Source organism: Bos mutus, chromosome 13 (genome assembly GCF_027580195.1).
Source record: "Bos mutus isolate GX-2022 chromosome 13, NWIPB_WYAK_1.1, whole genome shotgun sequence".
Lineage (NCBI taxonomy): Eukaryota > Metazoa > Chordata > Mammalia > Artiodactyla > Bovidae > Bos > Bos mutus.
In genome coordinates, this window is record NC_091629.1 from 26,968,952 (window position 1) to 26,985,473 (window position 16,522).

Sequence of the window (16,522 nt, forward strand, 5' to 3'; positions counted from 1 at the left end):
GCACAGGGAGCTCTTATGGGCTTATTGGTGCAGGTGATGGGGTTCAGGACAAGCTATCCCCAAATATGGCACCTTGGCCCAAAGACGGTCTTAAGCCAGAGGAGTCTGAAAAAATGGCAGAAGCAGGAAGGTCACTCTGACCTCCCCACTAGTCCTTCCTTCCTGAAGCAGGAGATAAATGTACCAAGTGAAACCATCCCCTCCCTGCACATGAGGACAGAGGTTGTCCTTGTAACCGGAGACGGGAACACAGAGCCAAGGAGGCTACGTAAACTAACCTGTTACCCCTTCACCATGGGGTACCCTGAACTCAACCCCTTCGTCTTGGCTACTTCACAGTTTTACTGTGTGTACAAGTTATGAAAGCTCCCTGCTCCGGTCACTTCTCTGGGTCTTCACTTTCTTGTGGAGGCTCCCAGGTACTCGTGAAAGCCCAGAAAGTTGGTAGCCTTTCTCCTGTTAATCTGGCTTCTGTCAGTTTAATTCTTAGGCCCAGACAGAAACCCAAAGAGTGGAGAGGAAATTTCCCCTCCTGTACAGGTAACACCTAACCTCTGGGGACTGCAGGATTTAATTTCTAAACAAAGCTCACAGCTCATTGCTCCCTCACAGAAAGGCCAGGGTTACCTCACAAAGCTCTCCTGGGGTCACACCAAGATGGTAAGGGTGAGCGCTGGGGCCTGCAGGCACAGTTGGATCCAGCAGCAGAACTCTGTGGTCAGTGGATGGCAGAGAGCCAGTGCCAAAAGGGAAGCACGGGAAATAGTGGATCTCTGGCCTAGACAGCTGGAACCCACTGTAGGTAAATGGAATGTATCAGGCCTTCATCCCTTGGATCCCAGTTCAAGCATCACCTTCTCTGTAACCTTCCCCCAGTCCCACAGACAGCCTCTTTTCCGTCTGATGAAAGAAAGTGAAAGGAGCTGGTCACGTCTGAGTCTTTGTGACCCCATGGACTATAGCCTGCCAGGCTCCTCTGTCCATGGAATTCTCTAGGCAAGAATACAGGAGTGAGTATTCCCTTCTCCAGGGGCTCTTCCCAAGCCAGGGATCCAACCCAGGTCTCCTGCATTGCAGGCGCATTCTTTACCGTCTGAGCCACCAGGGAAACCCCTTCTCTGTCTGATACACCACCTCTTCTTGCCTGCGGGGTCTGTCCCGGGGGCTTTCCTCCTCATAGGGTATGAAGGGGGAGAGAGACATTTAGAAATCATACTTGCCTCAGTTACTGAGAAAAGTGAATGACCCTCTGCAGGTCCGTCGCGGGTCCTCTGGTCAAATCACGGGCAAGCCCCAGAAAGAAGGGGTCAAGGTCTCCGTTCTCGGTTTCACGCAGGCAGGCATCTCCCATGGAAACCTGCATTGGCGAGGGCGGCAGGGAGAGCAAGTGAGCGGACGTGGCTGGCACTTTCCTACCTGGAAAGCCCTGTGAAGAGGAGACCACAGAGATGGGAGCTGGACGCTGGGGGAACCCTCTGCTGCTGCTGGCGGCCCTGGCGCTGGTGCTGGGTCGACATCAACAGTGGCCTGGCTTCCAGGATTCCGAGAGCCCAAGGAATGTGAACGCCACGCTCACCTTCTTATTGGAGAACTACAACAACAAAAGCAATGACTCCTACCTGTTCGGCATAGACAAGCTGCTCCGCAGCCAGGTGCAGGTGAGACAGCAGCACAGGTGTGGCTCCCAGACAGGGCTGGGGTGGGGGCGGCTTCCTGGGAGCTGGCCCCGCAGGGTCCCTCAGACCCCGAGCCCCTCTGAGTATCCCCTGAGCTTCTCAGCTGCTCTTCCAGGGGAAGAATTGCTTTCATTCAGAAATTTGCCAGAGGAACAGCAAACCGAGGATAGTTTCATTGCCTTTATTATTCCTCTCTTTTGGCAAAATATAAGTGTTCATGCCCAGGGCTTGAAAATCTTTATCTGGAGATCGTAGCTGTGTCCTTGAGAAACCCAGAATGATACAGAGGGCCTCTAGTTGGGTCCTTTCAGAACCTGGAATTACCCATCCTCTCTCATTTTATTTAACGTATAAAGTTTCTCTGAAATACATCAGTTGAAGGATAATAGAGGAAAGCAAAGCTGTTTAAAAAACACTTTTGTTGCTCCAACCTGCCCTCAAGGTTAGACAGTAAACTCTATGAGTTAGGGCGGCGACAGTAATACACCTTGGTTCAATTTGCTGGATTTGGGAAAATGACTGACTTGGAGATCAAGGCTCTAGTTAGAGAGAGGGGAGGCAGGAATGGAGACCAGGGTGGGGCGGGCCCTCGGGCAGTGCTGGTGTGACCCGAAGGGCCTCACCGGGCGTGGACAGCAGCCGGTCCACCTGAGTCACTCCTGCTGCGTGACGCCAGCACACAGGCCCGAGGACACTGAGGTGACGTGGCCACAAGGTGGCGGCCACTCACCACACTCTGCCCAAGTTGGCCTTTTCTTCCCGCTGTTGGTCCCTGGGATAGAGCTGGACCTCCAGGAGGCCAGTAACAGAGCTGGTGAAAGTGAAGTGAAAGTGCCAGTTGCTCAGTCGTGTCCGACTCTCTGCGACCCCGTGGACTGTTGGTCCTCTATCACTAACAGCTAACTGAAGTGATTGTTCACAAGCGAACTTCTGATATCATTCGGCCAGATTAGTGCACAGAGAGAGTGCCCCTGAGGGGCTGGGTGACCTGGGGCTAGGCCCCTGGGCAGGCCTGTATGCTGCCCATTGACTATTTCCATCCGTACCTCTCAACAGGCAGGGAGGGGACACCGTGGCCATCTTTGCTGGGCTCCCGGTGCCGCTTCTGGTTTTGACACCCAGCTCCTCCTAATTGTGGGGTGTTGGTCAAGCGCCATCCAGACTCTCCAGGTCTCAGCTTCCTGACCTTCGAAGTGGGCTGAATAAGAGTGAAGTAGCACCTGTGAAAACATTTATATCATCACGATCATTCCTATCATGATTTAACAAATAAGTCTAACAATGAATGAGAAAACATTGAGCACACTGAAGCTTCCCTGGTGGCCCAGATGGTAAAGAATCTGCTTGCATGCACAAAAAGAGAATCTGCCTGCAATGCAGGAGACCTGGCTTCGATCCTTGGGTCGAGAAGTTTCCCTGGAGAAGGAAATGGCAACCCACTCCAGTATTCTTGCCTGGAGAATCCTGTGGCCAGAGGAGCCTGGGGGGTTATAGTCCATGGGGTCGCAAAGAGTTGGACACGACTGAGCGACTAAGCACGGGGGCACGAGCACACTAAAAGTTTAGTTAACTTTGCAGCTAGCGTTCTAGTTTCTTCACACGTGCAGGGTGTGCTGAGGGTCAGGGAGAAAACTCTTGGCACCAGTCTTGCTAGCTGGTTGGAGACATCCTTAGATGAAGAGCCAGGAGCCCTAAATCCTGATGCCGGACCAGGCCCACATCCTGACATCTTTCCAGGGGACGCCGGGATCAGGGTGGTGGTCCTATCCCAGTCCTCTTCCCCTGCTGCTCTGCCCTGAGGTTTTCTGGGGCCTCTCCTCCCAGGAGCCATCCCACAGAGTGCCCAGCCTTCTCACCGCTTTGACCACTAACTTTGAGACAAGGCAGCAGGGAGGGAAGATGAGGACAGAGGCAGAGCCCAGGAACTAAACTAGCCCAGACGGTTCCGTCCACGCATTCTGAGAGCCACGGTGCAGACTTGGGTGCATGATGGGACTGCAGCCAGGTTGCCTCCCTGGTCCCAAGGATGAGAGGGAGACAGGTAAGAAGCCACCTGTGGCTGCAGCAATAGAGCAGGTACAGAGCAAGGACTGGGCATCACACATCCCAGGTGGTAATCAGGGGGCACTGGGCATCCTCCAGCAGGTAGGGAGGAGGCTGAGCCCCAGGAACTGATGAGGGACGGAGGCTCCTGAAGGTCTTCTCCTGTCCCAGCTCCTCCAGGAGAGCGTCAGCCATGCTGGGAGTCAAAGCTAACAGCCTTTGCTTCTTGGTAGCTGACGACGGGCGTGGAGTACCTGATTACCGTGAAGATTAGCAGGACCAAGTGCAAGAGGAACAGCACGAAAAACCGCTCGTGCCCCATTCAGACCAAGAAGAATCTGAAGAAGGTGTGTGCTGGCAAGCAGCTGACAAGGGGCTCCAGTCAAGGGGGCAGCAAACGTTGCACAAGGAAACGTGGATAGGTGTCAGGGGCCCTGTGGCTGGGGCAGAGCCAGGACTCAGCCACGGGGCTGCCTGATGCCATGGGTGGCACCCAGGGTGGGGAGGGGAAAAAGGAAGCACCCTAACTGGGCATCTCTGCACCCTGGGCTGGCACCGCCCCGGCCCCAGGTCTCTGGGCTGCGGACCCCTTGCCCACCTGGTCCACTTCCTGGACCTCAGGTGGAAGCGGCTTTACTTTCCTTGGGGACCTTGTTCTGTCTTGGTCCACATCCCTGGGTCCCTCTGGATTGTCCAGTCACCTCCTTGTCTCCCGACCTGTGCCCTCCTCCTGGTCCCTCCTGCAAGTTGGCAGGCCTGAGGGTCTCTCTTTCTGTGCCCGGGAAGGAAGTACAGGAGGACCGGGTCGGGGAGCCCAGGATGACATTCCTGTGCTGACTCGGACATCCCCTTTGCCCCCAGCATGTGCCAGCGAGCAAAACCCACCTCGCTCATGTGGTCGGGCCTCAGCCTCAGGGCAGGGTCCAGACTCCCCAAGCAGGGGCGGGGGGCAGGGGCAGAAACTTCTTTTCGTCTTCAAGAACCAATTCCCCGAAAGCTGACTGTTTTCTTTCTTCTCCCACAGAGTTTCATTTGCGACTTTTTGGTGTACACTCTACCCTGGATGAACCATTACCAGCTCTGGAACAACTCGTGCCTGGATGTATAGATGCACGTGTGCAAAGATCCTTGATGGGACCTGGGGCCACTGTGCTGTGTGCTTTGTGCTGTAGAATCCGCCAGGCCCTCATATCCCTCATCGAAATCTCGTCCACACTCACATACACGTGCACACTCATGGCCGCCCAAAACTCTCCCACGTGCACTCACACTCAGGCACGGAGTTGATGGTCTTTAGGCGGCTGATGCCATTTGAGCAGAAGGCTGTTAGTTCTTTGGGGGAACCTCATAACTTAGTTCCCACCCTCAGTCACATCTGAGCTTTTCTTAGTTCAGGTACCTTCAGACTCTGGCCTGAGCTTGGAGGGCCCAGTTTCTGCCCCATGCATGGATAACTCTATGACTGACACCGGTCTCTGTGAGTACATCAGGGGTCCCAATGCCCACCTCCAGGCTCAGGAATTCACTGGGAGGACTCTCAGGGTGCTCAGGGATGTGATTATTACAGTGATGGATACAGGACAAAATCAGCACAGGGAAGAGGCTCTGGGGGAGACATCACAGACATCAGGCACAGGATTCCAGCATCCCTTCTCGGGGCCACTACATGGGACACCCCTCATTCCTCTAGGAATTCGATGGAATGTGTGCCAGGGAATCTCCCTGGGGACTTGGTGCTGTTCACATGGGCAGCCTCTGCCCAGCATGTACCGAAATCGCAGATTTGCGGAAAGAAAACAGGTGCTCAGCATAAACCCCATTGTTTGTATAAACATTGTAGACAAAGTGAGGCCCTCATCGCTGAGGGAAAGTTTTATATCAGCGTCGGAGTGGTTTATCATCCAAGTTCCCAGGCTCCAGCCAAGGCCAGCTTTGCCAGCAGGCCTTTCCAAGGACCCTATCTTGGGCTGGCCGTGGGAGCTTTTCTTGACAGAGGGTTCTTGAACCTCTCTCTGGCTCACGGCTGGGGGAGTGAGACCCAAGGTGTCTTCCCTCATGCGACTCACAGTCGAGCAGAAAAGATGTGCCCTTCACCACCAGTAGATCAGCTGTGGGCTGAGTGCTGCCCCCCGACCAGCTGGCCTCCTCCCTGGGGACCAGTCTCACCAGCAGTCATAATGGCAACTGGAGAGAGTGTTTTCAAAGGGGAAGAGTAAACACATGAGCAAAAACCTCCCATTTGCCGGAAAGTCCTGAGTCAGAAGAGAGAATGGAGGTAAAGGGTTAAAGGTGGGGAAATTGTTGTGCAAAAAAAGAGGGATGTCCAGTTTTGCAAATCTGATGTCCTAGAGGGCTGCCTGGGGACCTGGCACTGCCTTCTACCCTTGCTCGCTCATTATCAGAGTGAGAGTCCTATGAAATGGCATCTTATCACCCTGCCACAGGCCAAGAGCCTCCAGGAAACCTCTGTGTCCAGATCCTAACATCCCAGCTGAGTTTGGCCTAGTGGCTGACTTCTAGAAATGGAATGTAAATGGAGATAAACTGTCTACACGTCTCTTAAACTGGTAGAATATTGATGCGAGTAGACCAAATTATATATACGTACTGTAATATCTAGAGTGACCACTAAAAAGTGTATGTAGAGACACATAGCAAAAACAGAATAAAAATACATGAAAAAAAAACAAAAACAGTATAGATACATACAAGTGGAATTCTTTTAAAAAATGTTCAAGAAACTCACAGGAAAAATAAAACAAATAAAAAGCAGAGAGAACAGAGAGCAAATAGCAAAATAGACATAATCACTGACATATTAATAATTATATGCATGATACATACAAGTCACATGTAAATTGTCTCAATGAGGCAATCAAAAGACAGAGATTGATAGAGTGGATTTAGAAAATGACCCAACTGTAGGCTGTCTACAAGAAGCTTTCCTTAAACATAATGATATAGGTAGGTTGAAAATAAAAGGGTGAAAAAAATTTTATTATGCAGGCATTCATTGAAAGCAGGAGAGCCTACATTAGCATCAGATGAAGTTGACCTCAGAGCAAAGATTGTCACCAGAGATGATATTGCTATTTAGTCTCTAAGTTGTGTCTGACTCTTTTGCACCCCTATGGTCTGTAGCCCACCAGGCTCCTCTGCCCATGGGATTTCCCAGGCAAGAATACTGGAGTGGCTTGCCATTTCCTCCTCCAGGGGATCTTCTCAACCCAAGGATCAAATCCACATCTCCTGTGTCTTCTGCATTGGCGGGGGAAATCTATACCACTGGGCCACCAGAGAAGCCCATCACCAGAGACAGAGGAACATTATAATGCATCCACTCTGGAAAAGCTTGGCAGTTTCTTTTTTTTTTAAATCTTAAAATATGCTTTACCACATTACTCAGCAATTGCGCTCCTGGGCATTTAACTTAGAGAAATGAAAATTTAGTTCCACACGTAAATCTTACATTAACGGTCCCTAACCTCCAGGATCTAATGCCTGATGATCTGAGGTGGAGCTGATGTAATAAAATAATAATAATGTGTACAATAACTGTAGTGCCCTTGAATCATCCTGAAACATCCCCCACCCCTCCTCAGCCCATGGAAAAATTGTTTTCCACGAAACTGGTCCCTGAAGCCAAAAAGGTTGGGGACCACTGCCTTACATGATTGTCCATAAAAGCTTCTTTTTTTTTTCATTTTTTATTAGAAAAGTTTATTGAGGCTTAACATTCAGTGAAATACACAGATTTTAATACACTTTTGATCATTTTTGACAAGTGAACAAATACCTACCCCCCAATCAAGATACAGAACATTTTTTCACCCTAAAAAGTTTTATTTTTTGTGCTAGCAATCAGTCAATGGCCCTAGAAGCAGCCCCTTGATCTGGTATCTATTACTGTGGAAAAGACTTCATACAAATGGAATAAATCAGTGTATACTCTTTAGTGTCTGACTCCTTTTATTAAGCTTAATATATTAAAGATTCATTCAGTTTGTTGCATGTATTGGTAATTTGTTACAGGCATACCTCATTTTATTGTGTTTCATTTTATTATGCTTTGGAAATACTGTTCTTTTTCCCCCACAAATTAAAGATTTGTGGCAACCTTGTGTTGAGCAATCTATTGGCACCATTTACCATTTTTTCAACAGCATTTGCTTACTTCAGATCTCTGTGTCACATTTTGGTAATTCTCATAGTAGTTCAAACTTTTTCATTATTGTTATAGTTGATATGGTGATCTGTGATCAGTGATCTTTGATGTTACAATTGAAATTTTTTTGAGGCTCCATGAACCATGCTCATAAAAGACAGTGAACTTAATAGATAAATTCTGTATGTGTTCTGACTGTTCCATGGATCAGGCTGTTCCCTCATGTTTTTCCCTCTCCTTGGGCTTCCTTATTCCCTGAGATACAATATTGATATTAAGCCAATTAATAACCCTATTCTGTCAAAGGAAGATTCACATGTCTTTCAATTTAAATCAAAAGCTAGAAATGATTAAGCTTAGTGAGGTGGGTGGTGGTGGTTCTCGCTAAGTCGTGTCCAACTCTTGTGACTCCATGGACTGTAGCCCACCATGTCCCTCTGTCCATGAAATTTCCCAGGCAATCTGGGGTGGGTTGCCATTTCCTTCTCCAAGTAAAAGCTTCTTTTGTAATAGCCCCAAACTTGAACAACTAACACACCTGCAACAAGTAAGTAGTTAACTCCGGTACTGAGTGCACCATGGAATGCCACTCAGGAGTTAAAAGGTGCTTACTGCTGATGCATGAAATGACTTGGATGGATCCCAAGGGCAATGTTGCTGCTGCTGCTGCTGCTAAGTCGCTTCAGTTGTGTCCGACTCTGTGTGACCCCATAGACGGCAGCCCACCAGGCTCCCCTGTCCCTGGGATTCTCCAGGCAAGAACACTGGAGTGGGTTGCCATTTCCTTCTCCAATGCATGAACGTGAAAAGTGAAAGTGAAGTCGCTCAGTCGTGTCCAACTCCTAGGGACCCCATGGACTGCAGCCTTCCAGGCTCCTCCATCCATGGGGTTTTCCAGGCAAGAGTATTGGAGTGGGGTGCCATTGCCTTCTCCAGGGCAATGTTACCAGTCCCCAAAGAGGCCTGTATGATTCTATTTACACAATATGTGTTAATTGGTGCAGTAATAGAGATGGAGAAGAAGTTAGTGATTTCTGGAAGTACGAGAGGGTGAAGAAAGGGTGCGACTGCCGTGGAGTTCGGGCAGAAGGTCTTCGTGGAGGTGGCCACACAAAGCTACATGTGTGATGAAAGGACACACACTGTATGGTGTCAATTTCCTGCCTGTGATATTTTTCTATAATTACAAAAGATGTAACCATGGTGGGGGGGAGGAAACTAAATGAAGGGTAAAGGGATCATTCTGTATTCTTCGTAACTTCCTCTGAATCTACAGTGATTTCAAAATAAATTTCAAAAACCCACTGGGCTGGGAAGTCCAAGGTCAATGAGCACACATGTCCTGCCTTTCCTTTATTCTCCAACCCACCCCCCACCCCAGCCCCCAGCTCCAGACAAAGCAGTCAAAATGCCAGAAGAGAGCTGACAGCCGATTAATGTTAGATTACGCTGCTACTGCCGGTGTTCTTACAAGCGGCTAATGTTTGTTTGAATATTGGCTTTGTGTTAGGCATTGTGTTGAGCGACTTAAACGCATTTATCATCATTAATCTTTACAACGATTTGAGAAGTAGGTACTGTCATTCTTGTCATTTTCCTTAGGGATAAGGAGACTGCAGGTTAGCATCTTCTCAGACGGTTGGTAGAGGGGACTCTCACCTGGGCCCCACCTGAAATGGAGTCCTGAGGACTCCAGAACTTTCGTTGGGAGAGTAGAAGTTGAAAAAAAAAATTGTTCTTCGCTAGCTGTTGGGGGCGTGGCGGCTGCTGCCAGCTCACAGATCACCCATGCCCTGTCCCCTCAGTGTCTGCCGTGTCTCTCACTTCTCATCCTTCTGTGCACACCGGCTCCAAATGCCAACACCTGTTCCCATCACCTCTGGCTGCTTGCTCTGCCCTTGAGCCACCATGAGCTAGAGGTTCCAGGGAATTAATGCCTGGCAGCCTGCAACAGGAGATAAACGCCCCAGCCACCTCTCTCTCTGCCAGCTGATGGCTGCTGTGTGGGCCTGTGAGTCTCCCACATAGTCTCTAGAATCCCCCGGAGACATTAAACCCCAAGGTTTTTGCTCCAACTCTTGGGGAGGCTCATCCTTTCCCTATCTTGTGTGAACCAGGGCGGATGTGACTCAGTGAACCACAGGTGCCATCTTGAGACCACACGGGGGAAGTCGAGTGGGAAGCTGAGCCTGGTGACATTACTTGACATCCTGAATCAAGCTGGTGGGTGGGGGTGCTTATTTCTCACTGGTAATGTGACATCCGTGAAAGGGCACCTCCTTTAATGCAGCATTCCTGGTTTCTCTCTGCCCTCAAACACTGCCTTCCCGGAGGAATTCATCTGATGGGTTTGTTGGGAAGAATAAATGGGGCATGATGGCCCATATCCTCCTCCTCCCACAGGAAGGAAAACAAGAAACCAAACATCATTGTGGTTGGTTTGCCAATTGTGGGAGAGAAATCCTTCCAAAAAGAGACCTGCTCTGGTCCAATGCTGCTGTTGCTGGGGTATGAGTCTAATTCTGAAGTCTGGTATCAGAAAGTGCTCATGCCTGCAAAAATAAGGCATGTGCCCTCCTCTTTTCAATTACTTGCATTGTTTGTCCTTGTTTCCTCCTTCACACTTTAGACAAGACTGGGCATCTCAGAGATGTCATCACAGGCATTCTTGCCAGTATCTTTTAGCTGTTCAGTTAAGTAATTAGAGCATCTTCCTTTGTTCTCCTTCCCCCTTTTCTCAACTTAGTTTAAAATCTAAACAATCCTACTTGATATAAAGATGAGGTTGAAGTTCTGCTATCCTGAAGGTGTATAGGCTATAAGGACAAGAATTATACATGTCATCTCCCTTAGACCCCCAAACTGCCCTAGCCCAGAAGAACTTCAGATCATTTTATTATAAGTTAAAGAATCTTGGGGGAAAAGAATGGAATCATAAACATTCAGAGCATGAAGAGCACAGGTTGACCAACATTTATTTTCTTCACTGAGAGTTCCTGTTGGGTGCAGGGTATCTTGATGCACAGTATCTGTGGGCTGCACTCCGAGACACCTAGACATTTGTGCAGTTTTGGGCCAGAACTTTATACTTTTCAAACCAGGGAATAACAAATACTGAGAAGTAGCAATCGATTTTCTAAAATAAACACAAAACAAAATGTAGAAAAGATCAACACACAAGGTAAACATTTTAAAGGGGAAAGAAGAAGGCGTTAGACATGTGGATGGGGAAATGACAGCCCCCACCCCCAATCCACCTCCAGGCAACTTGTGGGTCTGTCTTTATTTTGATTTTAAGGATTTGATAGTGGCCCTGCTGGAACCACCCCCACAGAACCGCCTTCTGCTCGTGGTTGGAATTGGAGACTAGAGATAAAGTGTCTCCCGACTCACATCACTGTGGGAACGACTGACTTTTTCTTCCTCTTCTTTTCTACTCATGCACTGTTCATGTCACACCTTACCCTCACTTGGTTCCCTCCCTCTCCCTCCACCTGCTCTCCTACCTCACCCCTTCACGCTTCCCTTCACCTTCCTCCCATGCGACCCATCCCCTTTCCTTCCCTCCTTCCTTCCTTCATCTGCCCATCCACCTGTCATCACACCTTCGCCTTCCCCTTCCTGGTTCTCTCCTAAGACCCCATTTCTTTTCCAACAATGAAAGCTCAATCAACAGATTTTGTACAGTATTATCATGTCATACTGTGGTTTTGCTTTCCTGCTCTTTCTTGGAAATCCCAGGGCGAGGACGTGGTGGGGTGGGAGGCTTAAACATTGACATTTCTCCTAAGATAGAATTCAGAATACTGACTCCACAATTCAATCTCCCACAATGACAAGACTAAGTTTACTGTAATCATCAATTACTCTTTTCGTAGACTTCATGATCTTCTCCACCAACACGTCTAACTTGCTAGATTTTGAAGACTTTTCCATGGAAGGGGGAGCCTGTGGATGGACACGTTTATGTCCAGAACACGCAGGCCACTAGAATTGGGTGACCAAAAATCTAGGAACCAAACCAGGACACATTGTAAGCAAATGGGGATGGTATTAACAATGACACTAGGAAGTTGGACACCAAACAGGACTGTCCTAGGCAAGATCACTATGTGATCACCCTCATGTAGTCCCTTTGGGTAAAGAGCTGTGGTTTGCAGGGCCTGTAGGACTTGAGGTCTTCAAGGCCTCTGAGCACATGGGCCCTTCTGACGAGTGTGTGTGTGTGTGTGTGTGATGGTCCACCTCCTGAGTGATGATGGCCCAGCTGACCTTCCCAGTATGAGAATGCTGGGTCGGGATGAAGCCATTTTTGGGGAGGCTCCTCACCAGGTCACGTGCCTGCAGGCTTCTCCCTTCCCTGACCCACTCCACCCCTGGTTGAACTATTCCTGACTCATTTTCCTATTACTTCCTCCTGTTTGCCTCAACACTGCTGGTGAAAGGAGCAGAGCATACAGCCCTGTGATTGTGTGTTCACAACAGGCTGACGTTCAGATATTCAGTGGGTGCACCAGCAAAGTCCCCCAGCTGCTAAAATATTATTATAACCAGCTATTTGCCTGGGGTCAGAGGGCTCTGCCCGACCCTGCAGTTCAGCCACTTCTGCTCCTCCATCTGGGCCCCCTGCCTCCCCATCGTTCTTCCAAAATCTGAGGAGCAGAGCCCCGGGAAGTGAGCCCTTTCTTGTTGACATGCCCAGTACCTTGTAGAGCTTCCCTTCCTGGAAGGAGCAGTTGGTCAGCTCCGACTTGAGGCAGGTAGTCCGCCGCATCTCCAGGTTGACCTGATACTCCAGGTGGTCAGTCAGCTGTGGGAGGCAAGGACAAGGGATAAAGGACCCCTCTCCCATCTCTGTCACTTCCAGGGGTGGGAGCTCCTCATGGGCCACCCCAGGTTGAAGGCCCTCCTTGGACAGACCCACGGGTTCCCCTCTCCCCTTCCTGGTTGCCTCCCCTGGCCCCTCTGCCATTTGAGCAGAATTCCCCAGAAGCCACTCCATGGGCAAAGTCACCCTTGGTGATCCATGTGTTGCTGATGTCAAGGGCAGAGAGCAGCAGGCTAGACTCTGAGGGCCAGCCCGTCTCAGCTGTGGGTACTGGGTGCCGCTGCCATCGTGGAGACAGCCCCTGACGTGCACACATGGTCTCCCGGTGCCCAAGAGTCCCCTTCCCGCAGCTCAGGCCCTTGAACCAGGATGTGCGGCCCTGGTCTTGGGTATCATTTAAGCGACTCCACTTCATCCACTCCACGAGATTGCCTGGAAAATCCCATGGATGGAGGAGCCTGGTAGGCTGCAGTCCATGGGGTCGCTGAGAGTCGAACACGACCGAGCAACTTCACTTTCACTTTCACTTGAAACACCCACTTTGGACTAAACGAGACTGAGTTCACTTGTATGGCTGCCCTGAACCCACAGATCCCCAGAGAGGGGCACGAGGGGAGGGTGGGGGGCACTGACCCTCTTCACAGCCTTCAGGACACGCACGATCCTGAAGTTGTACAGGTCCTTGTTCTTCTTGTTGAAGTCCGTGGTCAAAAAGTCCGTGGTGGTCACCACCACGGGGTCTGACACAGGCACCTCGTAGACAAGAATGAAGGTCTTCCGCTTTGATTGATAGCTGAGGGCCACCAGAGCCCCCACAATAGCCAGCAGCAGCCGGGGCCCCTGCCAGGGTCTGGCCATCATGGCTCGCCCTGCCTGGGGCCGTTCTGCCCAGTGGATTCAAGGCAGCTGGGCGCCACCCACACCCACAGCTGTTCTCCTCCTCTTGATCTCGCAGGTGAGAGCCCTCTGGGAGAGCTGGGCAAACTTGCGTCCTCCTCCCAGGCCTGCTCGTCTTAAATACACATACCCACCAAACCCCCTCTCTCTCTGGGGGCTGCTCTCTGGGCAGGCTAGATCCCTCCTGCTAGCCTAGTGTCTCTGAGTGGGAGCCAGCCTGGGGTTTCCATCCACTGAGTTCAGTCCAGCCAGGCCGTGAGAGGCCTGGAGGGGCAGGAAGCGACAGGGACACGGGGGCGCTGGGTCCCAGGGCAGTGGAGCGAGGTGGAGTCCCGAACACCATGTTCTCTCTATGTGATCATCCTCAGACTTTCTCCCGGTTGGTCCCCTCTCCACTTCCCGGGCTGGCCAGGATGCAAGTTTGCCCACGAGCCCAAACCTTGGCATCTTCCTCCTGCTATTTCTTAGCTATGAGAGGTGTCTGGGACTCCCTGGAAAAGCTAAGGTTCCCCAGAAAATGGAGGGTGTGCCTCATAAGGAAACTTGCGGGTGTGGCCTCGACACAGCTCTGTGTTCACATCCTGCTGTCCCTGTGGATGGACCAGTGGTGTTTCCTGTCCCTGTGACCCTCTGTGGCACTCATACAGTACACACATAGCCTCCATCCAGTACCACCATCTGGGCAGGGTCTTCAGATGCCCAAAGTTTAGAAGGTGTTTGGAGATGTGGTTCTCCAACCCAGAGGCCTGCTGCGGGAGGGAGAGATGTCTTCCTTCTCCTGTGACCCTCAGTCTGCCCTGCCTCCTGTCTCATCACACGTCCTAGACTTTCCTGGTCTGGAGGAAGAGAGTAAGGGGAGAGACCAAGAAGCCCCCGCTGCAGGGCTCCAGCCCCAGCAGGTCCCTTCAGGCTCTCCCCCAGTCTCCACGGCAGCGCCCTCTCCTCTCTGGGCAGCTGGTTAACTTCTGGAGGCTGCAGTGACAAGCTACCACCAACAATGGCTTAAGACAACGCACATTTATTATCTCACAGCTCTGGACATTGGAGGTGTGGGCTGGGCTGCTGTCCTTCCAGAAGCTCCTGCATCACTCATGTGGAACCCTTTCCTCCACCCTCCCAAACAAAAATACCAACATTCCCCATAGAGATAAGTAAGACAGAGTCTTATAACACAATTTTCATATGCCCAAAATGCAATCCAAGGTTACTCAGCCCATGAAGAACTCAGAAAATTTCTCCCCATTGAAGAATTCTTTTAGCCCTTCTTCCAGAGCATGTCTGCTGGCAATGAGATATCTTAAACCTGTCCTCAGCTGATAACATCTTCATATCATGATTATTCCTAAAATATATTTCCCCTGACTATGGGATTCTGGTTTGGCAGTTCTTATCTCTCAGAATTCAAAGTCTTATTCCACTTCCTTCTAGCTTCTCTGTTCCTGGTGAGAAATTTGCAGTTGTTCAAATCTTTGTTCTTCTGTAAATTATGTCTTTTGTCTAAAGGCTCTTGGTTTTTTTTTTCCTTTGTCTTTAGTTTTTAGCAGTACCTTGATGTGGATTTCTTAGAATTTACTTGTTTTGGGGTTCAATAAGTTTCATAAACCTCTGTCTTTGACAAATTTGGGAAAGTCTCAGCCATTATCTCTTCTTTTTCTTCCTTCGTCTCCCCCCTCTTCTTCTTTTTCTGTAACACTTTCTCATTTCCCTCTGAGAGTCCAACGACATGAAAGACTCCTTTAAATTTTCCCATAGACTGCTGAAGCTCTATTCACGCCTTTAAACATTTTATTCCTCTTGAGTGTTTGTAATGGATAATTTCTATTGATCTGTCCTCAGGTTAATAAGCCCTTTTTGCTGACATCTTCAGTCTGCTCTTGAGTTCACTAATGAGATTTTTATTTTGTTTTTTTTAATTTTCCAGGATATCAGTAAAATTCCCATTTGGTTTTTAAGGCTATCTTCTATTTCTTACTAATAGTTCCTACCTTTCCAATCTTTGAAGAGTGCTTACTCCCACTTGGAACTTTCATTTTTTCTTTTGGCCACACAGCATGTGGGATCTTAGTTTCCCAAACAGGGATCGAACCTGGTCCCCCTGCATTGGAAGCATGGAGTCTTAACCATTGGACTGCCAAGGAAGTCCCTGGAAGTTTTGGATAATACCTTCTTTAAAGTCTGTCAGATATTTCCAATACCTGAGTTATCTCAGCACTGGCATCTGTTGATTGGTTCCTCCCATCCCCAGGAGAGCTGTAATTTTCTTGGTTCTCTGTATACTGAGTAATCTTGGGTCATATCCTGGATGTTCTGAAAATTGTATTAGGAGAGTCTGTATCTTATTTGTGCTTTCTGGGGAATGTTGGTATTTTTGTTTCAGTGGGCGATCCTCCCAGCTGCATTCAGGGCACAAATTCTGACCAGCGTTCTGTGGGTTGTGGTTTCAGGGTCAGGTCAGCTCTGTGTCCGTCCTGCAGGGCTGTGGTCTGTGCATGTGTGTTTTGCAGGAGCCAGGCTGGCTGGGTGGTGGTCTGTCCCTTCCTTCCGTTCACATCTTCCTTGTGCCATTAGGGTTAGAACCACACTCGTGCCATTCAGGTCCACTTTCTTGAGCTCCCATGATCCATCCAGTCCTTTCTGGTTCCCTGGATCTTCCCTTTCTTGCTCGACTTTGCAAACCCACATCTACACCCAATGCTGGGGCCACAGAGCAGGAGGACAGAGACAGGAAAAAGTAGTGGAGGTCTGTCTCACCACCTTAGACCCACAGTGGCTCTGATAGGAGAGAGACGCTCCACTCCCTCAATATTTATGTGGCTGAAGGTCAGCCTTCCCTTCTCTGCTGTCTATTCTGCTGCCATAGACCATCTGGGAGCTGGACCGGAAGAGGACCGAGGAGGGAAGAGACAGGATTTC

At 49.7% G+C, this 16,522-nt stretch overlaps 2 protein-coding genes across 2 annotated transcripts; one reads left to right on the forward strand and one right to left on the reverse strand.

The window, feature by feature from the left end:
* Positions 1–1,448: 1,448 nt before the first annotated feature.
* Positions 1,449–5,975, forward strand: CSTL1 (cystatin like 1). Its single transcript, XM_014483228.2, has 4 exons — positions 1,449–1,658; positions 3,953–4,066; positions 4,744–4,821; positions 5,931–5,975. Exons 1-4 carry the CDS (start codon positions 1,449–1,451, stop codon positions 5,973–5,975), a joined length of 447 nt encoding a protein of 148 aa, XP_014338714.2.
* Positions 5,976–10,936: 4,961 nt separating this feature from the next.
* Positions 10,937–13,573, reverse strand: CST11 (cystatin 11). Its single transcript, XM_005888998.1, has 3 exons — positions 13,346–13,573; positions 12,590–12,694; positions 10,937–11,020 (listed from the first exon to the last, which is right to left on the reverse strand). Exons 1-3 carry the CDS (start codon positions 13,571–13,573, stop codon positions 10,937–10,939), a joined length of 417 nt encoding a protein of 138 aa, XP_005889060.1.
* Between the last annotated feature and the right edge of the window lie 2,949 nt (positions 13,574–16,522).

Excerpts from the sequence above, each read along its gene's own strand:
- CSTL1 (XM_014483228.2), top strand. The coding sequence starts at position 1,449 with ATGGGAGCTGGACGCTGGGGGAACCCTCTGCTGCTGCTGGCGGCCCTG. Across the intron at positions 4,067-4,743 it reads CCAAGAAGAATCTGAAGAAG|AGTTTCATTTGCGACTTTTT; the intron begins GTGTGTGCTGGC and ends CTTCTCCCACAG. Across the intron at positions 4,822-5,930 it reads GGAACAACTCGTGCCTGGAT|AGTAAACACATGAGCAAAAA; the intron begins GTATAGATGCAC and ends TCAAAGGGGAAG.
- CST11 (XM_005888998.1), bottom strand. The coding sequence starts at position 13,573 with ATGATGGCCAGACCCTGGCAGGGGCCCCGGCTGCTGCTGGCTATTGTG. Across the intron at positions 12,695-13,345 it reads TCCTGAAGGCTGTGAAGAGG|CTGACTGACCACCTGGAGTA; the intron begins GTCAGTGCCCCC and ends TGCCTCCCACAG. Across the intron at positions 11,021-12,589 it reads AGGAAGGGAAGCTCTACAAG|AAAATCGATTGCTACTTCTC; the intron begins GTACTGGGCATG and ends TGTTTATTTTAG.